The sequence below is a fragment of the Argentina silus genome, assembly GCF_951799395.1.
Source record: "Argentina silus genome assembly, chromosome: 6".
Lineage (NCBI taxonomy): Eukaryota > Metazoa > Chordata > Actinopteri > Argentiniformes > Argentinidae > Argentina > Argentina silus.
Window position 1 is genome coordinate 18,779,592 of NC_139660.1, and position 23,115 is coordinate 18,802,706.

Sequence of the window (23,115 nt, forward strand, 5' to 3'; positions counted from 1 at the left end):
GAGCTGTGGGGGGGGGGTTCTGATTTTGGTTCTAGAGATGTAGATGGTTCTAGTTCTGGTACTAGTGCTGTAGAAGGTTCTGGTTCCGGTTCTAGAGTTGTGGAGGGTTCTGGTTTCAGTTCTAGAGATGTAGCTGGTTCTAGTTCCGGTACTAGTGTTGTAGAAGGTTCTAGTTCCGGTACTAGTGCTGTAGAAGGTTCTGGTTCCAGTTGTATAGATGTGGAGGGTTCTGGTTCCGGTTCTAGAGCTGCGGAGGGTTCTGGTTGAGGCTGTAGAGCTGTGGAGGGTTCCATCCAGGGTTGCTGAGGTAGCAAGGAGGGTCAACTGTCATGGCTCAGACCCTCCTACTGCAGTCATCACACAGCAGGGAGGGAGGGATGGCTTCTCATATACTGTATGTGTCATTTCAGAAGTGTCCATGGTGGGGGCGGTCCAACTGAACACCTCTCTATCTACCTCTCTCTTTTCCCCATTTTTTGTCATTCTCTCAACATCAGAAATGATGATAATAGGGGTTCCATACATACACAGCAAAAGGACTCTTCTTCTCCGATAAAAGTGTGAGGTTAAACTGATAGAGTGATAGATAGATAGCAGGTTACTAGTAGTCCAGCCTCTCGACGACAGACTCTGAGCACTCCGCACGCTCCACTCTGGAGTCTGTCAAACATCGCTCGGTTACACAGCAGTCAGAAGTGGGCGGGGCCGTTGGTGTTTATATGACTGATTTGATGACAATTAAATGATTGACCGGTCGTAGCACCAATCTGATATCACAAGCGATCGCGCACGTTTTTTTTCCAGTTTTTTTTTTTTATATTTCAAACTTTAAACACTTTTTGTGTTTAGACTGTTGGACATCTCTGTTGTTAACTTCTAACTAACTTGCTAGGGTTCTGTAAACAACTCTAGGACGAAAATGGAAAAACAACAGCGTTGTGGGGGGGGGGAGCTTTCTCAGGCTCAATAGAATTCCGTCTTTTTCTCATTCGAGGACGGTCCAATCACATTTTATGTGGGTCTCCACCTCAGAATGTGGGTCTCCACCCTATAATTGGACAACAGGCGTTGTCCAATTATATTGGACAACGCCTGTTGTCCAATATAAGGACAACAGACGTTGTGTCTGAGACAAACCGCCTGTTAAGAGAGGCTCCTAGCAGGTGTGTGTGTGTGTGTGTGTATATACAGCTCAGTGGTCAATCTGGTTAGCTCACTCATTCTTTCAATCACAGTAAGGGAGTCTAAAGCTACAATATGTGGTCAAGGTCCATATATATATCATTATTCATTATAATATAGTCATATATCTCTTATGAAAAAAAACAAAAAAACAGGCGAAAATATACTGTAAAAGAACTCGAGTGGCGTGGAAAGTGTCTGTTGCGGCGGTTCTGGTACATGTGGTTTCAAGATCAGGTCCCCCCTGGCGTTCCTTCTGTGACCTTTCACCCTTGACCCCCCCCTCTCCCCCCCCCCGTGTGATTGTCTCTGATAAGGCAGCTGGGTGGGGTTGGGTGGTTGGTTGCCGTGGCTACAGGCTGTTTTTGGCGAGCATGCAGCTGAAGTGCTTGATGAGGTCCTGGAAGGTGATCCTCCTCTCCGGGGTGCTCTCCCAGCACTTCCTCATCAGCTCGTACACCTGCGACACGCACACACACACACAGAGACACACAGACACACACACAGTTTGAATTACATTAGCCCCATAACAAATCAAGCCCCCTGCCCGTCAAAATGATCTATGTTGGGCCGTTAAGAGCTCCATATAAAGCAGTGTGAGGAGGACTGACGAGATGAGATGAGATGAGATGAGATGAGATATCCTATCCTATCCCATCCCATCCCCCCTCCTCCCTCCCCCTCCCTCCTCTCCTCCTCCTCCTCTCCTCTCTTACCGCTCCAGGACAGCTGTCCGGGCGGGGCAACCTCTGCCCCTCCTCCAACGCCGTCACCAACCGGGTCACCGTCATCTGGCCACGGGTTGGACCAATCATCTCCAGGAACATCTGCGGCCACAGAGAAGAAGGTTCAGAGAAGATTCACCAGGCCGTACATTCCTAACCACGCTCATCATTTCAACACTTCCAAGACTGGATGAAATGAGTGTGAGTCACGTTCTCTGCGCTTCAGAATCATAGTACAGCAGCACCACCTGTTATATAACCCTCACAGACACCCAACTGTCATGCCTCCTTTGTGGGGCTGAGACGAGATGTTGAGTCAGTTTGCCTGTTGGCAGGATGATCATGGGGTTGGTGAGAGACACACACACACACACACACACACACACACACACACACACACACACACACACACACACACACACACACACACACACACACACACACACACACACACACACACACACACACACACACACACACACACACACACACACACACACACACACACACACACGCAGGCTAGAAGGAGTGGGCACAGCCCCTGGTGAGTCATCTGCCACCCTGGGCATAGAGACTGGCACCATCTGGCCCCAATCAGGGGATAGAAGGCTGTATCCAGGCCCGTGTGTGCATGTGCGTGCGTGCTTGCATCCATACTGGGTTTGTGTGTGTGCATGTGTGCTGGGTGTGTGTGTACAAAATGAGTGTGGTTAGTTAGGGTTACATGATTACAATGATTGATGCTTTCATTATAAAACTTACCGTGGAAATGTCAGAGCTTGTATTATGTAGATTATTTAAAAATAGTGCGTGGACAGTGTGTGTGTGTGTGTGTGTGTACTGACCGACATGGGGCTGAAGGCAGTCTCGCAGTAGGTGAACAGCTCGTACATGGTCACCCCAAAGGACCAGACATCTGAGGCCAGGTAGAACTTACAGTGGACCAGACACTCTGGGGCATACCTGATACAGGGGGAGGGGGGGAGCAGAGGGACACCTCAATCATCATCATCATCACTCATCACACACACACACAAAATTCTACCTCAACATCTCTGCTCCATTCTCTTTCTCATACTGTATCTCCTCCATTCTCCATCCTAGAATGCCCCCCCCTCTCTCTCTCTCTCTCCTTTCGTCTCTCCGTACTACAGCATACAGCATCTCTTCCTTCTCTTCTTTCTCTCTCTCTCTCTCTGTCCTACAATATGTATCTCCCTCTCTCGCTTACTCCCTCCCTCCATCTCCCTCCCTCCCTCCTCCTCCTCTCACCAGAACACAGGGCTGTCATTTTCGTCCTTCACCGTGTAGTAAACCTCATTGTCCTTGATGCTCTTGGTCAGGCCGAAGTCTCCTATCTTCACCGTGCTGTCGTTCTCCACCAGGACGTTCCTGGCCGCCAGGTCGCGGTGGATGTAGTTACGAGAACCCAGATACTCCATTCCCTGGATGGAGGAGGCAAGTCAGAGTTTCTCCTCATAAATGTATTTGACACAACATTCAGGACATTTAGGAGACGCCTTCACCCAAAGAGACTTGCAGAACAGCAAGTAAATTTTTTTTGGTCGATATGGTCCCCTGTTTTCCTCCTACCTTACAATCTGTGGCTTCTAGTCGGTTTGGAGAAACAGCTAAATAGCACTGACAACTCAATGGACGAGCAAGTGGGCTGTTTATTGAGAATGTTCTGAAACTACGACGCTTTTAGGCAACTGACCCCTGTTCCGTCAGGGGTTACAGGTCAGGGTTTCTCTCAGGTTTAGGGGTACCGATGGTCCAGTACCTGGCAGATCTGGACGGCATAGCTGAGGAGGGTCTTCAGGTCCGTCTGGGCTTTGTTCCTAGGGAGGTACTCCTTCAGACTGCCAGAAGGCAGGTACTCCATGATCAGCTTGATGGCTCGCCCACCTACACACACACACACACACACACTAATTTAACACAAGTAGGAAAATGTGTGTGTTACTGTGTGTGTTACTGTGTGTGTGTGTTGCTGTGTGTGTGTGTGTGTTCTCTCACCCTCCTCCTGGCAGATGCCCTTGTATTTGACAATGTTCTCGTGGTACAGCTCTTTCAGGATGCCTATCTCAGTCCACAGGTTGCTGCTCTGCTCATCCCGGTTCTCCGGCTTCAGGGACTTCACTGCCACTAACTCTCCTGTACGGTCCCCCCTGGGGTCGTAGCGACACAGCTCCACCTTCCCAAAGTGACCCTGCGCACAGTCAATTACATACACACACACACACACACACACACACACAGTCAATGACATATACACGCACAGTCAATGACACACACACAGTCAATGACACACACACACACACACACACATATACATTACCTCTCCGAGATCCCGAATCTTCTTGAGGAATCTCTTCTCGAACATAGTGGGGTCTACCTCCGGAGTGGGAGCAGGCTTGATGGAGGGGTCTGGTGGAGGGGGACACAGAGACTGTTACACAATGGCAACACAGTGTTCTTATTCAGCTAGGCAATGGTGAGGGGAGGGAGGGAGGGAGGGAGAGACAGACAGACAGACAGACAGACAGACAGACAGACAGACAGACAGACAGACACACACACACACACACACACACACACACACACACACACACACACACACAATGATAGGAAACATGCCTGCAGGAACTAATGCCAGATTCAGACTCATAACTTTATTGCTGGGCAATATTGCCTTGTTGAAAGGTGCATTTACCACAATAAGCCAACGTGGCTGCAATACTCAACTGTGGCCACAGGGTGGGAGTACTGAGGCTGATATGCAGCCATGGGGCCCAGTTTCAGGGGAGATCTCTGAACAGGAACTTGGTGAACTCCCACACCCACACACAAACACGTAGGCCAACTCTATAACAATTTGGTCTCCAATGAGGAGAGGAAGCTGCTGTTACTGAGAACTGAGTCATGGGAATGGCCACACACACACACACACACACACACACACACACGTACTCTGCTCCTCCAGTGTGTCAATGTCTCTGACGATGGCTCTGAAGAAGGGGCGTTTGCGGGGGTCGTAGGTCATACAGTGGGTCATGAGCTCTGCCAGCTCCCGACAGTCTGGAGTCGCCAGCTGACACTCTCTCACATAGAACCTCTCCTTCTGCTCTCACACAGAGATGGGAGGGAGGAGAGAGAGAGAGAGAAAACAGAAAAAAGGAGGGGGGAGAAAGAAGGAGAGAGTGGGGAGGAGAGAAACTGTGAGTACGAGGGCATTGAATTTTCATGACAGAGTTTCGTGTGTCTGTTTTTTGTCTGAGTGGGTGTGTGGGTGGGTGTGTGTGTGTATGTGTGTATGGGTGGGTGTGTGTGTGTGTGTGTATGTGTGTGTGTGTACCTCTGTGAGTTTCTTGTCTTTCAGGGGAACTTCTCCATTGTAGCAGATCTCCCACAGCGTGGTGCCAAAGCCCCACTTGTCGACTGCGATGCTCAGGTTGGCTGTGTTATTCACACACTCCGGAGCGATCCACGGGATACGTTCTACACACTCTGTGGAATGTCATAAACACACACCTCAGACACCGCATAAACACAGCTGTACACACTCAATCATTAGTTCAAAACCAGATTCTATAAACAGAATGAATAACATACAGAATTCATATGCGTGAGTACGCGCACGCATGCACACTTACACACACACACACACACACACACACACACAGTTGACACCTGTTTGCCTGTAGGGCTTCATCACTGACAACCCACTGACAGATGCATTACTATCAAAAAGAGAAAGAGGGGTGGAGGAGGAGGAAATAGCAAGAAGGGAAAACAAGGGACTTGGGAAAAAGAGGAGTGAGGGAGAGAGAGAGGGGGGGGGGGTGGAGTGTTCCCATCTGAGAAAGCTGTGGTCCCAGTGGACATTTCCAGTCCATTTCTTCGACTCAGACATCTTAAGCCAGGATGCATTATTAACACTGCTACAGTAAAATGTTCATAGAGCAGAAATATGATGCTATTTAAGGGATTTGAGGGAAATGTGGAATTTGAGAAGTGTCCTTGAGTCAAATACCAGAAAAAATAAAAACTACTCATCTACTAATCTGATAAAACAGAGCCTAGCTTTGGTCAGCAGGGCTGAATAAAACGCGTGAATGTCAGCTTCCTGTATCTAACACAGCTTCGACTTACACCATGTTCCCCATCTTGCATAAAATGTGCACATTTGTCATGCATGCAACATATCAAACTGATGACCATCAGGACAATGAACATAGTTATCAGTTGTGTGTGTGTGTGTGTTTTTGTCTGTCTGTCTGTCTGTCTGTGTGTGTGTGTTACCCTCTCTGGTCAGCACAGTGATGGGGATGCCAGGGTCGCTGAGTTTGATGAAGGGTCCTCCCTCGTTGACCAGGCCGTCTCTTGCCAGCAGAATGTTCTTAGTGCACACAAAGCCATGAACCAGCTTCTTATCCTCCTACCAACACACACACACACACACAGCAGAGACCTAACAGTTAGCAGAGGTATGAGAGACACACACACACACACACACACAGTGTCCACATATTGGGATTGCCTTCATGTGAGTGTGTTTAAGTGTATGTGTTTAAGGGTGTGTGTGTGTGTGTGCGTTCTCTCACCAGGTAACTGAGAGCACTGGCCAGCTGTTTGGCCACCTGGAACTTCCATGGTGTGCTGAGAGGATCCTGCTGTCTCCTCATGAACTGATCCAACGGACCCTCCTCTACATACTCCTCCACCATGATATCTGTCAGAGAGAGAGAGAGACAGTCAGCACACACACACACACACACACACACACACACACACACACACACACACAGACAGACAGACAGACAGACAGACAGACCATACCACACCCACCCACCCATCCACCCACCCATTAATATACACTGTAGCTCTACTCACTCTCCTGCTGACGTACACACACTCCATAAAGCAGGGCAATGTGCTTATGGGAAACCTGTCGCATCATACTGGCCGTTTCAAAGAAGGCCTGATGAGAGAGAGGAGGGAGGGAGGGAGGGAGGGAGGGAGAAAGAGAGAGAGAAGGGGGAGGTTGGAAGGAAGGGAGGGAAGAGAAAGATAATTACTATTCGGCAACAAAGGAAATACAAATCAGGGTTATAGCAGGTATTGGGACAAGGTGTGTGTGTGTGTGTCTCTGTCTCACCAAGGAGATGTCTCTGTGGCCAGAGCCCAGCACCTTCAGCACCACTTTGACCTTCTGGACGGAAGAGTACCCAGCATCCTCGTCTTCCTCACTCTTCACCCTCAGCACGCCAGCGTAGATGTTGGTCCGCGTGCCAGGACCCAGGTGCTCCTCCTGCAGGTGAGGAGGCACATCACACTTAAAAATACATCTACAATGACTTGGTTACACATTGAAGAGTGGATGGAGAGATGGATGGGTGGATGGATGGATGGTACAGATAGATGGGTGGATGGATGGATGGTACAGATAGATGGGTGGATGGTACAGATGGATGGATAGATGGCCTGATGGTACGGTACCTGTACAATCTCCTCCTTGAGGATCCTGTGGAAGCTGAGCTGGCTCTCCTGCATGGGGGTCTGAGGAGCCGTGGCTCTGTCCTTGGTCACCACCAGCAGGTTGGACACCTCTGGAACACACAGGTCGGAGACATGCTGTTTCACCCAACGTAAAAAAAACAACTAAAAAACTAGGGCTGGGGGCGCTTAGTGGCGTAGCACACTAATGCGCTTACCACGTAATCGCAAGGTTCCTGGTTCGATTCCGACCCTCGACCTATCTTGCATGTCATCCCTCCTCTCTCTCTCATCCTTCCTGCCAATCTCTACTGTCTCTATCCCAATAAAAGCAGAAATGCCCTAAAAAAAACATTATTATTATTTATTTTTTTTAAACTAGGGCTGCACGACATATCGTGTCACCATCGTATGGGGGAACACCCGCAAGGGGGAACACCCGCAATATCCATACCGCAAGAGAGACCATTCTTTTGACACTCACTCGGCAGAACCAAATATCTATGCCATTTAGCTGACGCTTTTATCCAAAGCGACTTACAGTGCAGTGAGTGCGTACATTTCAGTATATATGGTCCCATCGGGAATCAAACCCACAACCTCAGCGTTGTTAGCGCCATGCTCCACCGACTGAGCCACAGAGGACCACAAATACTCATTGACACAGTACGGAACTTCAAATAAGATGTGTTTCGTCTGCTTATGGTATCGAGTTCGCTTTCTGTTCGTCCGGTTGGCACTTGTTTTTAACCCTGTCAAGCGCACCACCATCGCCGCATCGAGCGAACGTATCGCGATGTGATTATTTAGTCCATAGTGTGCAAGTCCGAACGGAAAAACACACGCGCCGTGATAGCCGGGGGGGAACACACACACACCCCGACATCGCTTTCAGGTTGTGCAAAAGCAGAGACGCCTCTGATTGGTTGGTGGCGTGCACCGGTGTGACTCGTTGGGGATGTGGTGTGTCGAGCGAGCAGCGATATGTCTCTCTGCCGTTATCTCCCAGCATGTCGCAACAAAGAAGAATAATGAGGTCAAGTGACTGGGTTGTGTCTGACACGTGCACTTCTATCTGATGGGTTCGCTTACAATGTGTGTGTGTGTGTGTGTGTGTGTGTGTGTGTGTGTGTGTGTGTGTGTGTGTGTGTGTGTGTGTGTGTGTGTGTGTGTGTGTGTGTGTGTGTGTGTGTGTGTGTCGTACACCCCCGCAGTGTGAGGAAGTAATGTGACAAAGAACTTTTGTGGTTTCAAAAAATGTCTCTACTCAGCCCAAAAAACTATATCTGCCGGTGTTGCAACCGAGGACGAACACACATGCGCACACACAATAGAGCTATGCCAATATTCGATCTCAGCGAATTTTGTGATATTTGGAGCACATCAGGAAATGTTTCTCTGACAGAAATGTCTGTAAAAGTGCTTAAAAAGTCAAATATTTGCAGAACCGCAATCGCAGTATCCCACTTTTTTGTAAGGCAAAGCAGTGAAAACATTTCATCTACTAATCTTGTCTAAAAACGATTCACAACACCAGCCATACGATTCAGTATACAAGTAAACAGATCAGCTCCGGAAAACCACATTTACAACTTTCTCTTCCTGCCACTGGGGATGTAAACAAAACTGTAGCTGCTCACCCAGCTACACACACACAAACACACACACACACACACACAGATAAACATACACACATACACACACAGAGACAGACAGACACACACACAGACACAACTCTTCTGTGTTGACTCCTCATACTAGGAATCATACTAGGAATCAGTGTGCACTCCACCATACTTCCGTATCAATGCAGATAGACTGGAACCAATGCAACGGTCACACCGATCACCTGACCCTATGTTAACACCCCCCCATCCCCCCTCACCATGGTAACCATTGAAAAGGGAAACCGGAGATCATGATGTAAACAGCATGAAGGTCAGAGGCCCAGAACACAGTGGATATGAGACAGCGCGCTGAACACAAACACACACACACACACACACACACACACGCACACCCCAGCACACACACACCTGAAGACATCCAGTCAGTTAGCCATAGTACTGTAGGAGCAGGCTCAGGGCATACAGTTAAGTAGTGTGTGTGTGTGTGTGTGTGTGTGTGTGTGTGTGTGTGTGTGTGTGTGTGTGTGTGTGTGCGTGTGTGTAAAGGGCAGTGTGACATTTAAAAGAGGTTGAAAAAATACTAAAAGCTGAAGTGATACCTCCCTATTGTCCGGCTAGAATGTGTTTGTGTGTGTGAGGGTAAGGAAGTGTTACTTCTGGACTGAGGGCAGGCAGCAGTGTGTGTGTGTGTGTGTGTGTGTGTGTGTGTGTGTGTGTGTGTGTGTGTGTGTGTGTGAGGCCTGAAGGCCTGGCCTTGGAAAGGACAACATTTGTTACGGCCCTATGGCCAAATGCCAGGGCACTAAGGCCATCAGGCCGTTGCAATAATTTAACTTTATTCAGAGGCCAGAAAAACCAGTTTGTGTAAACAGCTGTTATTACTAGGTTTTATATGCCTAAAGCAAGTTGTCTGTTCAAAATGTGAACTGAGAAATCTTTCATTGGTGGCCTACAGAAGGGCACTGCAGCCAATCAGTAGGTAAATTCCAACCTGTGTGTGTGTGTGTGTGTGTGTGTATGCCTCCTGGTGTTTGTATGCCTCCTGTGTGAGTGTGTGTGTGTGTGTGTGTGTGTGTGTGTGTATACCTCTGGGCTGGGGCAGGTAACGGTGCGTGTGTGCGTGTGTGTGTATGCCTCCTGGTGTGTGTGTGTTGTCTGTGTGTGTGTGTGTGTGTGTGTGTGTGTGTGTGTGTGTGTGTGTGTACCTCTGGGCTGGGGTGGGCAGCAGCGGCGGAGCTGGAAGCGGAGGTTGTCGGTGCGTAGATTCTGCCCGGCCAGGTGGTCCAGCAGCTCTCTCAGAGACGTCCTGAACGTCTCAGTCCCATACAGACGGAACCCATCTGAACCAACCTCCACCTGGAAGTTCTTATACTGACGTACCCCACACGTGTCCACCTGGGGGGGGGGGGAGTAAAAGTGGAGTAAAAGTGACAGAGGGAGGAGAGGGACCAGGAGAGAAAGAGAGAGGGGTCAGTGAGGGTGGGGGAGGGAGGGAAGGAAGGATGGGAGAGAGGGAGGAAAGGGACCAGGAGCGAAAGGGAGAGGGGTCAGTTGAGGGACATCAGAAGGGGGGAGAAGAGAGAGACAGAGGAAAATATGGTATCGACAAAATACAAAAGTTGCGTTTAAGGAATAAGGAACGGATAAGGAATGCTATTACTACAAATGTTGCATAGTTTTATCATATGTCATGCTATCAAGCCAGGTAAGTTGAACATTCTTTAGATTGGACCAAAGCGGGAGGCTGTAGTGCTTGGAACAGATCCAGTTCTGCTTGTAAGTCACATGCTATTCTCAATTATTAAACTAAACCCATTTAGAATAGATCTCACACACACACAGGCAGGCACACACACACACACACACACTTTGCACATAGACACACACACAAACAGACAGACAAACCTCCTTATATGTATTATCTTTCAGGAAGATGTTTATCATACTGTGTTTATACAACAAACCAAACAACTGGCAAAACCAAACAATGAGTGAGTGCGTGTGTCTATGTGTACGCATGCGTGCACGTGTGCGTGTGTGTGTACCTCGGTGCAGACCACAGTCATGATAATGTAGTTGTAGTCTGTGCAGCTCCAGCGCAGGACGTAGGTTCCCTCCTGGTTCCCCTCCAGACGCAGCTTCTGGATGGCATACTCTGTCCTGGAGGGGGGGAGGGGGGGGGGGGGGGGGGGGAGGCAGGACCAGGTGGGCAGAAACAACAACTGCTACATTCAACAACAGCTTAGACAGACCGACACGGCACATGAAATATGACACTGGAGAGATGATGGAAGGGCAGATACGGTATGTAGAGAGAGAGAGTAAATAAAGACAAGAGAGAATGGAGAATGGGGAGATGAATAGAGGCAGACAAGAGTTGGGGTTATGTGAGTGAGAGAGAGAGAGAGAGAGAGAGAAACAGAGATGTAGAAACAGAAATATAGACAGAGGCAGACAGGCAGAGACATACAGACAGAGACAGAGACATACATACAGAGAGAGAGAGAGAAACAGAGATGTAGAAACAGAAATCTAGACAGAGACAGACAGACAGACAGACAGACAGAGAGTGTGTGCTGACCCGATGGGTCCATGACAGCCGTTTTGGAGGTTCTGCACCACTGATTTGGGGGCCACCTCTGTACACAGGTAGTGATGGGCGTCGACCGTCAGGCGGAAGTACCCGTCCACCAGGGCCGCCAACGCCAACGCATCGCCCCTGGACGGCAGCTGCACCTCCTGGGGGGGGGGGGGGGGGGGGGGTTAGACACAGATACAGAATGCAGACTCTGGAATAGTGACAACACAGCAGAGACTTCATGAATTGGTTCATTTATTAACAACTAATAAGAGAACTGATTATCACAGTTAAAGTCCCAGGTGTGTGTGTGTGTGTGTGTGTGTGTGTGTGTGTGTGTGTGAGAGAGAGAGAGAGAGAGAGAGAGAAAGACACAAACAGAGAGAGAGAGAGAGTGTTTTTGTGTGTGTGTGTGTGTGTGTGTGTGTGTGCGCGCGTCTCTCACCATCTTCTTGTTGTCCTGTCTGTAGATGGTAACCCAGGACTCTCTGATGACGATGTGTGTGATCTCATAGAAGTCACAGAAGGTCACCCAGCCATCGCTGGCCTCCATCTTCTTGTCGTTCTTGTGTTTGCCGTCCAGCTTGGTCTTCTTTGACTTGGTCTTGTCTTTCAGGATCAGGGAATTCTAGTGGCAAACATACAATGCAAAATATGCAGATTTCTCTGATTTCTCCGAAATGACAAAATGTGGACGAATCACGACAATGATCATCTACCTCGTTATGGTCGAGGGCCTAATCCCTCACTTTTTAAGACACATTCAGAGCATTAATCAATGCCCCCCCTCAAACATTTAATCCCGATCCAGATATTTCATTATATTTCACGACAAACTCAAACCTCCACGACTTCATTGACCTTTACATTATTAATATTATTATATGTCCCTCATTTCCTGTTATCAATCACAGTAGCCTAAGTAACGTGGAAACCTAGCTACGTCTCCCGAGCGAGAACAACAGCCAGCCAAAAGATATTTCCTCCGGAGAAACTGGACTTGACTGGGCGGTTCGCGAGGGGACAACCGTGGTGTAATCTGACACGAACCCTTCATTATTTGTTCTGCAGTTATGTTCTGTTTGCACCGCCTCGGTTGACTTAATGTCATTTAGACGCTTGTTTTTGATCTCACTATTTCAAACACACTTCCTTATATGTATTATCTTTCAGTAAGATGCTTATCATACTGTCAATAAAACCAGACAATAGGCAAAACCAAACAGTGTGTGTGTGTGTGTGTGTGTGTGTGTGTGTGTGTGTGTGTGTGTGTGTGTGTGTGTGTGTGTGTATCATCAGTGCTGTAAGCTGTTTATCAGACAGCTGCTGTCTTCCTGGCATGATAATCTCAATGTTGTGTTCTTGCTGTGGCCTGCATTTGACTTCATTTGTGTCGTGTGTGCGTGCGTGCCTGCGAGCGTGTGAGTGAGTGTAGCGTGCGTGTGTGTGTGTGTGCTTTCAGAATCAGGGAATTCTATTGGCAACATACAGTACGGATTTCACCGAAATGACAAAATGTGTCTATCACGACGATTATCATCTATCTTATCTAGTTATCGTCGAGGGCTGATCCCTCACTTTTTAAGACACATTCAGAGCATTAATCAATCCCCCCCCCCCCTCAAACATTTAATCCCGACTTCGAATAAATGACTGGGCGGTTCGCTAGGGGGCTCCCCGATAAAAAAAAAACGGGAAAAAAAACTCTGGCTCGTCCCGCGACTCACATTCAGGGGCTTCCTCCTCCAGGAGATACCGGTGGTGCCGGTGATCCGGACCTCCGTGGCCGCGCTGGGCTCTGGGCCGTGGCCGGGGGAGGAGAGGGGCCCGCTGTAGGAGTAGGAGGAGGAGGAGGTCTCCCCCTCCTGGGACAGGTTGAGGGCCGGGGGCTCCAGCACCTCGCACCCCAAGCCCACCGTCAGGCCCTCCAGGGTGGACAGGTACTTGATCTTCAGGTCGTACAGGGTGATGTTGCTGTCCTGCACCGTGCGGCTGTTGAACTCGTTCAGGAACTTCTTGAAGACGTTGTTGATGCGGATGCGCGTCAGCACGTTGCGCTGCTTGATGTTCTTGTTCAGGCTCTCCGGGATGAAGCGCTTGTAGCTGAGGTGGCGGGAGGGCAGGGGGGGAGGAAGAGATTAAATATAGGATAAGAGAGGCAGTTGGGGGATTGGGTGGAGTTTTCATTCCTTCATTTCCATGATACAGTGCATGTTTAACAGGGTGTGTGTGTGTGTGTGTATATATCTCGGAGTCTGTGTACAGTATCAGTAAGTGTGTGTGTCAGTGTGTGTGTGTGTGTGTGTGTGTGTGTGTGTGCTTGCGGGTGTGTACTCGTGTGTGTGTGTGTGTGTGTGTGTGTGCGTCTCACCTGATCTCTGCGGAGGCTGCTGCCAAGGGCATGTCTCTGGAGATGGCGTAGTGAGTGATGGCCAGCACAGCCATCCCTAAACACTCATTCTCTATTTCATGGAGCTCCGCCTCATTCTGAGAGCTACGCAGAGGAGCCAGACCCTTCAGGAAGTCATACTGGCCCTGGAACACACCACACACACACACACACACACACACACTCACTTAAAGATATTTGTGTACATACTGTTTTAACACACACACACACACACACACACACACACTCACTTAAAGATATTTGTGTACATACTGTTTTAACACACACACACACACACACACACACACACACACACACACACACACACTGACCTGGGCGAATAGGTAGTCAAGGGAGGCGGCGTCCAGTAGCGGGGTCCCCTCTGGTATCTTCTGTGGGCTCAGCCCCCCTCTCAGCTTGCTGATGCAGTGTCTCCACACCGGAGACTCCCCCTCACTGGTACCATGCCAGTTAGCAAAGTAAAACCTGAAAGGCGAGAAAAGGACACTTTAATTGGTGTGTGTGTGTGTGTGTGTGTGTGTGTGACGAACAAGCGGGAACAAGTGTTTATCAAATAAAAGTAAAAAAAAAAATAGTCAAACAAAAGCACTACACAAAAGCTGAAGGACAAAAACAACAGCCAAGCGTCGTAAACGTGAACGATTGTTGTTTATGCGAGGGAGAAATCGCCATCTGACCCCGAACTGCGTTTTGTTTACATTTCCATAACTGCTGAGAAGCAGCCAGACACGCTGAAGCACTGTGGAACAGACAATGTTACAGTACCAATAATGCGTGTGTGTGTGTGTGTGTGTACATAAATGTGTGCGTGCGTGCGTTTGTTTGTCTTCATACAAAGTCCGCTTCGTTGCAAATTCCGCCTGCCACAATACGGCCCGCTCATGGAGTCTGTCACCACAGTCACACGCCCTCCCTTCCTCCTCTATTGTCAGGAGGAAAACAAGGGAACCATGAAAGAGGGAGTGAGGGCGTGACACCACATGTTTTCTCTCCTTCCCCGTTGTTTCCCTTGGACTGTTTTCAACACAACATCTCCACCGTATTACTGCGCTCAGGGCTGTTCACACACACACACACACACGTCTGTGAGAGCATACCGTTCATATATAACCCCCCCCCCCCCCCCCCCCACACACACACACACACACACACACACTTGTCCTCGGGCAGATCCTCCTCCCTGGGTGGCTGTACTCTGTAATCTCCTTTAATGTACAAGTCAAGCAAGAGCCAATGCCAGTCTTTGTAAAAAATAAAATAATAATAATAATAATTAAAACAATTTTTTTTAAAAAGTGCCTTTGAGTACATTTGATTGATTGATTGAATCGGGTGGACAGATTCGCATGCATGCATCGGGACGACAAAGCTGACTGATCGCAGTCAGTGCTGCGGGCGACGACACAGGCAACAGATGCATAGTTGGCATCGACGGTGTGTGAGGGCGAGGCGAGTTACCAGCACGCACACACACACACACACACACACACACACACACACACACACGCAGATGAGAGACTGAGATAGAGATGAAGAGTAATGCTTGTTGTGATGAGGGGTTGTGTGTGTGTGTGTGTGTGTGTGTGTCATTACCTCATGCGGTAGTGCAGCTTGATGCAGGTCTCCTCTGTGATATTGAAGATGTGGTTGGGGGCGTACCACAGCTGTCTGCTCTCGTCGTACAGGGCAAACAGGTACTGGCACAGGGGGGAGATATCTGGGAAGAGAGAGAGGGGTTGGGGGGGGTGGGAGGAGACGCAGTCAGGGTACATTCAGTCTATGTGGAGGCTGGGGGGTGGGGGGTAGAAATCGGAGGACGGGCTTCATTGTAAACGCAAGGAACAGAAGGAGGGAAGGTATCCAACACACGTTCCTCATTCCATGCCCGTCCACCGGCTTCCACTGATTCAGTCACAACATGACACACATCCAAGTGACTGTTCTACCCTATTCAAAGAGCCCATGGTACAGTATACCCCATCTCTGCAGAAGCGATACATGTTTTTAGAGTTTTTTTCCCGCAGCTTTTCATTACTTCTTCGCGACATGACTTTTTTTGTTTTCGGTGGCAATCTCAACCCGAATCTCAACCGCCACGTCAAGATGGCGGCAGACCCACGGTGATGTACAGTATCACTCAGCGTGTGCTGAATGGAAACATGGGGGACCATTTCCATGACTTCATGTTCATGTCTCATCTTCACAGTGAAAGCCTTTGTTTGGTTCGGGAAGGAGGACGGGGGGGGGGGGGGATCAGGGGTCATGTTGGCCATGGAGGTTTCAGGAAGTCACACCACACTGGAAAGATTGGGAAGCCGGGAGCTCTACGCAGTAGTGTGGGAAAGGATCTCTGGACAAACCCTTTTTGTTGGCCAGGATAACTCCCCAGACAGTCATCAGACAGATATCAAAACAGACACCAAAACATCCTTCAAACACCAGGTCGGAAAAGTTCAGATAAATATCCTTGTAACGAGTGGTTAGTTGAGTTACTGTTGCCTTTCTATCATCTCGAACCAGTCTGGCCATTCTCCTCTGACCTCTGGCATCAACAAGGCATTTTCGCCCAGAGAACTGCCGCTCACTGGATATTTTCTCTTTTTCCGACCATTCTCTGTAAACCCTAGAGATGGTTGTGCATAAAAATCCCAGTAGATCAGCAGTTTCTGAAATACTCAGACCAGCCCGTCTGGCACCAACAACCATGCCACGTTCAAAGTCACTTAAATCACCTTTCTTCCCCATTCTGATGCTTGGTTTGAACTTCAGCAGGTCGTCTTGACCATGCCTAAATGCATTGAGTTGCTGCCATGTGATTGGCTGATTAGATATTGGCGTTACTGAGCAGTTGAACAGGTGAACCTAATAAAGTGGCCGGTGAGTGTAAGTAGACAAACAAAATTAGTGTTAACTGTCCTGACACAATACTGTAAGCGTGTTTCAGCGAAACCTTTTAACTGGGGAGCAATTTGATAGGTATTGTTCCTAAAGAATGTGGGCAGAGACAGGAAAGGTAGGGAGCCAGGACACTTCCTCAGCTTCTTTGTTCTGTGGTTGCTATGTACACACACACACACACACGGCCCCTCTTTATACGGTGTAACCTCTTTTGCATGACTATAAACAGGTCATAGATTTGTGTTGGCAGTTCCTCTGCTTGTGTATATCTGGTGTGTATTTGTGGATGTATGAACTTGGATCGTTCTGCAGCTTTGCTGTACCGGGATCTTGTATGCGTTTCCTCTCCCTTCCTCTCCCCCTCTCTGCCCTGGCCAGTGTTGTAGCCTTGGCCTTTGCCAAGAGGACATTCCTGAAGCCGTCCGACCCTGGCCCCGACCCGGCGGCCATCTTGTTTCGGTGCTTCTGAAAGGAACAGCCAGACCCCATCTTCTTCTCTCTTTCTGTCTTTCCTTCTTTTACCTCCCCCTTCCCTCTTCCCTGTTTAAACTCCCTCCCCCCCTTCTCTCTCTAACCCTGTTTAAACTCCCTCCCCCCTTCCCTCTCTAACCCTGTTGAAAGCCTCCCCCTCCCCCCTCCCCCCTCCCCCCTCCCTACCCCACTCATTCAGCAGCCATGGCCGTTATGAAAGCCATCATCAACATTAGGGAAGTTGTTTGCTTACAAAACCTCAGCCAGCCACACAGATTCGCCTTTGTCATGTTTTCACAAAACGCGTGTCATAAGAGGTCTCCAATTGTGACAGTTGTGGGGTTATGTGACCGCTTCGTCCTGCCTGTTACCAGTTTAACACGTGACGGTTCTGCTGCTCACATTAGACGCACAATGGAGGTCTCTGTGGCCCAGACAAGACAGCCTGAGCCCAGGCCAGGACACTTGTCTCTCATTAGTTCTGGTGACCAGGCTTGAAGCAATAAATCCCCTGTTAATGTCCCTCGCCGGTCAAACAGGGGTGACACAAGACATCAAGGAAGTCCATAACATCACACACAAAACACCTAATGACAGACAGATACACACACAGACACAGACACAGACACAGACACAGACACAGACACAGACACAGAGAGGAGGTCAGACTTACAGCATTTCTTGGCTGCGTCCACACAGAGGTCCTCAGCGGTGTGGCGGTCCTTGAGGTACTCCAGCTGGTGGGTGTCGGGCAGGTAGAAGTGGATCTCTAAGCCCCTCATGGGTGCTGGGACGGGGGCCTCGGCCCTCCGCGACCTCCTCATCTTCCCACACAGTTGCCTGCCCAGCTCCATCACCCCAAGACTTGGCATCCAGACTCTGGAGGGGAGGGCAGATGGATGGATGGATGTCAACATAATCCAAGTGCAAGCAGCAGCGCTTGAGGTAATGTGTGTGTGTGTGTGTGTGTGTGTGCGTGCGCGCGTGTGCGTGTGTGTGTGCAATGGATCGATCCGAGAGGTGAGCTCACTGTTGTCGAAAAGAGTGGCAATGATGCTGACTCCTCCATCTATTTGATGACTCACACCCGGGGGTTTAATACCATAACCGCAACTCACACACCGACGAACATCATCTCACTGAAGGTCGTGCACACCCACTCGGGGCGACGTCATTCCCACAACCCAGGCCCACTGCAGTGAGGTCACTTCACCCAATACACACCCACTGAAAGGATGTCATGAACGCCTCTTACACGCGACACGCCCACCCAGCACAGGGCTCCCTGGGGTTCACCGCGGACACCATGTCCCCCATCACCCCGGAGGAGGAGGGGGGAGGGGGAGAGGGGGAGAGGGGGAGTGGGAGAAGAGAGTGTGTCCCCCCTCTGCATGCAGATGAGGCCATTAGTTCCCCACAGCCTCCCCCTTTATGTACAGCGGTACCCTCAGTGGCAAGGACACACGCTGTGTGTCATAACATCCCTAATCAGCCCATCACCCGTGGTGACAGGGCTCTGACCTACTGTGTGTGTGTGTGTGTGTGTGTGTGTGTGTGTGTGAGAGAGATTAGGGGGGGAATCAGTGGTGTAACACCTTGTGAGGAGGTGAAGTGTTCCCTCAGTCAGAACATCCCAGAGTAGCCCCCATCACACACACACACACACACACACACACACACACACACACACACACACACACACACGGCTTCTAGAGGCTAGAGAGGGTCAATGTGGAGGTGAAAGGACAGTAAAGCAGGAGGAGATGGATGGCTGTGAAGATGCTACACAGATGCTTCTGCAGCTCAATACACTCAGAAATGGCTAAGGACAACAGAGAGGTAACTGGGCACAGAAATGCTACGCCGTGCAAAACAGAACTGGCCTTTGTGTTCCTAGTTCTGTTCCAATACACACACACACACACTCACACTCTCTCACTCACACACACACACACACACTCTTTACGGTCAATCAATCAAGTTAAAGGCTAACTGAACAAAACAAACCGAAACATTCTACAACTGACCTTTGTAATTTTGGATGAGTCAGACTCAGTCATACTGTATCCTTGCTTATCAGAGCATGTAGCTTGTCCTCTCAGTGACTCAGGGATGCTAAAACCCCCTTGCCTCTCTCTTTATATATTCCCAACATAAAGACTACTGTTGTCGACAAGTACAAAAACAGGAAGAGACACCAATTAAGCCTCAATATGATGCAGTATGATGTTGTTTCATTGTCTGGTTTGCTGCTCATGCAGTTACTGCTTGCTTACTAAATCTAAGTCTAAGTCTAAATGTCTGTTAGCGTTGTGGGGTTTTACAGGGGGAAGTTCGGTACTGTACTGTCATCATCATGCGATTAGACAGATCACTCTCATATTAGGCCTGCTAGCACACATTCTCATGCTCCACTGCCACAATGGTAATCATATTAAGCTTAGAAACTAGCCTACCACGCAGCCCAGCTGCCTAAGGCTTGTTGACAATCAACTGACTGCTGGTATTCTAATACACCATGACCCACACCTATGCCACCCAGCTGTGGTTGCATGTGGTTAATCAACTTTACCTTTATAGGAAATCGGTGGAGCCGTGTGAGAGCTTCAGAGTTTGTACGTGTGTGTGTGTGTGTGTGTGTGTGTGTGTGTGTGCTTGAGATGAGAATACTTGGCTACTGTAGGCTCCTAGTCAAAACATATGCAAATGACACATCAAATCACAAAAATACAATACTGCATAATTTCAGAATTATATAATCAAAATACATTTTCATTTCTTACATCTTACAAATATAATGGTACTGTACCATAGATAAAAAGGGAAAATCATAACACAACATATCGCTATACACTCACTCAACACTTTATTAGGAACACCTGTACACCTTCTCATGGTGAAGGTGGTGTCATGGTGTGGGGAATGTTTTCTTGGCACACTTTGGGCCCCTTAATACCAATCAATCATCGCTTGAATGCCACAGCCTATTTGAGTATTGTTGTTGACCATGTGCATCCCTTCATGGCCACAATTTACCCATCTTCTAATGGCTACTTCCAGCATGATAATGCACCATGTCACAAAGCAAAAGTCATCTCAAATTAGTTTCATGAACATGACAATGAGTTCAGTATTCTTCAGTGGCCTTCCCAGTCACCGGAACTGAACCCAATAGAACACCTTTGGGATGTGGTAGAACGGGAGATTCACAGCTTGAAAGTGCACCTGAAAAATGTGCAGGAATTGCATGATGCAATCATGTCATCATAGATCAGAATCTCAAAGGAATGTTTCCAACATCTTGTGGAATCAATGCCACGAAGAATTTAGGCTGTTTTGAGAGCAAAGGGAGGCCCGACCCAGTATTAGTATAGTGTTCCTAATAAAGTGCTCTGTGAGTGTACATCCCAGTGATAAAAATAAAAACTTTAAAAATACAATAATGTAGGGCTTTAAACTGTCATAACACATTTAACAACAGTAATGTATCAATAATCTAATACAGGTTGTATGTGTTATAGATATGCGCTAGCCTTAGATCAAGGGAAGATATTAGCCTATCATATTAATGATGCCTACAACTGAAAAAGAGACTTGACTGGTGAGATACATGTAATTAAGGATGATCATCATAGGCATAGGCAACTGTGCCTATGATGGGCAACTGTTGGTCTGTTTTCCCTGAAACCTACCTCACCACACACTTGCATAACACTCCACTAGTGTGATGGTGAAGATGCCATTCCGGGCCAGTGAATCTCTCCTGAACCATTTGATTATGCTTCTCTTCTGGGGTGTGTTTATCCCACCTGATCAGCTACACCTGATATTGGCAAGCATGAATCAAATTCCATGTACGGATTTTGTTTATCTTACTTGTAGCACTTTGTTTTGTCTTCACTTACATCGTCTTGATTTTGAGCCAAATCCAGTTATTACTCAGAAATGCAAAGATGTGTTATCAGTCTGAAACGGAGAGTTGATGATGATTCACTTCCTTATCTATAAATTGCAACACCAGCCTTTTCGTTCCGTCACTTGGCTGATGCTGCCGATCAGTTTTATGCTCATTGAATCGGTTCTTCCTACCCGAGTCATTAAAACCTTGACCATCGGCTTCAGATTAAATGACCGTGCTTTATTAAGAAGAATATATCGCCATCGCCAAGCCCCTTGATATTGTCCAATACATAGACCTATCTAGTGTTCAATTCGCGGGGAAAATGTCAACCTGTTTATGTAGGCCTAAATCTCTCCGTGTCACACATCATTATTGCAGGATATTGGGTAACTGGCAGGCTACAAACCCGCCTGCACGTACCATAGGTACAATCGATGTTCACGATGCCCATCGGCATGACAACACAAAACCACACACACATTCAACATGAACTTCAATTCATGCATGCTAAGCACATGTCAAGACATTCGTGACGTGCAACGCCGTGGAGGAGTTTTCGCGAACATTATTTGCGTCGGAAAAGTTGGAAAGTGACCAGGGGGGAGAGTCATATGCTGTAAGCCTGCACGCAATACACGGACCTCATTCCACGTGAATCATTAAAACATTCTATTATTATTATTATTATTATTATTATTATTATTATTACTGTATCAGCACAAATGTAACAACGACGTAACAACTACTTGACTGAGAAATTGTTACAAATGTTGCTTGGGCGACAGCATGTTTTTTTTTTTTTGCTTGCCTCATTAATGACTGTGCTAGACAAAGTCAAGTTGTTTTTATGCGCATTTAAGCCTATACGCGCAGTCCAGTCCAAAAAAACAGCAGAGCTACATTAGAGCTATAGTATAGACCTGCCGCTAGAATGCATTAGCCCCGTACGCTAAACAGTGTTAGTCAAATGAAACAACAATCATATTATTTGCTAGCCTACTGTTTAAGCTATTGACATGGCAGAGAGTGGAGCGACAGCTAGGTGTCTGCTTACAGTAGCTTTACAGGAGCTTTTTTTTTCACATGGAAATGAGAACAGCTTTTTTCAAGCGATCTTTACTCACCTAGCAAGCTAGCCAGACAGCTGGCAAGTTACTTCCGTATCGTTCTGTTCATTTAGATCCCGAAAAAAAACAACTCTCCGTTCTGTAGAAATATATATATATACTTGTTTTCGAGAAGGAAATGTAGGTTATTCTAAAAATAAAAAATGTTTCGAGAGAGGACTGTCTTTTCGCTCTGGTTGTGGGCATTCATAATCTTCGAACCCTTTTCCTGTCAAGCTACGACCCTATTCCCGAAAATAGTGTAACAGCAAGCTCGGTAGGCGAATGCTGATTGGTGCCTTTGTCCTTCAGTCAGCGGGTTAACCCTAGAGGGGGGCAGTAGTCTCTGCTGAAGTGGGTAGGTACAGTTTTGTGGGTAGGTACAGCTTCAATATACTGTGTGTGTGTGTGTGTGTGTGTGTGTGTGTGTGTGTGTGTGTGTGCGTACGTGTGTTATAAGCATTTTTAATTGTAGGTTACTTTAATTAACTTCTGGACATTTCTGGATTTGATGGGACAAGTTTTCTAGGTATTGTTGTAACGTGTCCTTGTGACTTTCCCCAAAGATAATAAGTCCATCCCTACAGTTTTTTCTACTGCAAAAAGTGTGTCCAGTGTGTCGCCCTGGGTGAATAAAGGTTACATAAAAACAAAATATTACCAAAAGCCCTCCCATATTTCAGATTTAGTTTTGCCAAGTAATGGGGATTTGGTGGC

The 23,115-nt window shown here is 47.9% G+C and overlaps 1 protein-coding gene across 1 annotated transcript; it reads right to left on the reverse strand.

The window, feature by feature from the left end:
• Positions 1-1,502: 1,502 nt before the first annotated feature.
• jak1 (Janus kinase 1) lies at positions 1,503-22,647 on the reverse strand. The gene is made up of 24 exons (XM_083671279.1): positions 22,417-22,647; positions 18,065-18,270; positions 15,616-15,739; positions 14,334-14,487; positions 13,984-14,147; positions 13,340-13,715; positions 12,058-12,240; positions 11,616-11,773; positions 11,080-11,194; positions 10,240-10,429; positions 7,410-7,519; positions 7,069-7,221; positions 6,804-6,891; positions 6,515-6,642; positions 6,213-6,348; positions 5,266-5,417; positions 4,881-5,031; positions 4,249-4,337; positions 3,927-4,119; positions 3,691-3,815; positions 3,180-3,352; positions 2,753-2,870; positions 1,899-2,009; positions 1,503-1,642 (listed from the first exon to the last, which is right to left on the reverse strand). The coding sequence occupies exons 2-24, from the start codon at positions 18,261-18,263 to the stop codon at positions 1,535-1,537; spliced, it is 3,498 nt and encodes a 1,165-aa protein (XP_083527405.1). The 5' UTR covers positions 18,264-18,270; positions 22,417-22,647; the 3' UTR covers positions 1,503-1,534.
• Positions 22,648-23,115: the final 468 nt, after the last annotated feature.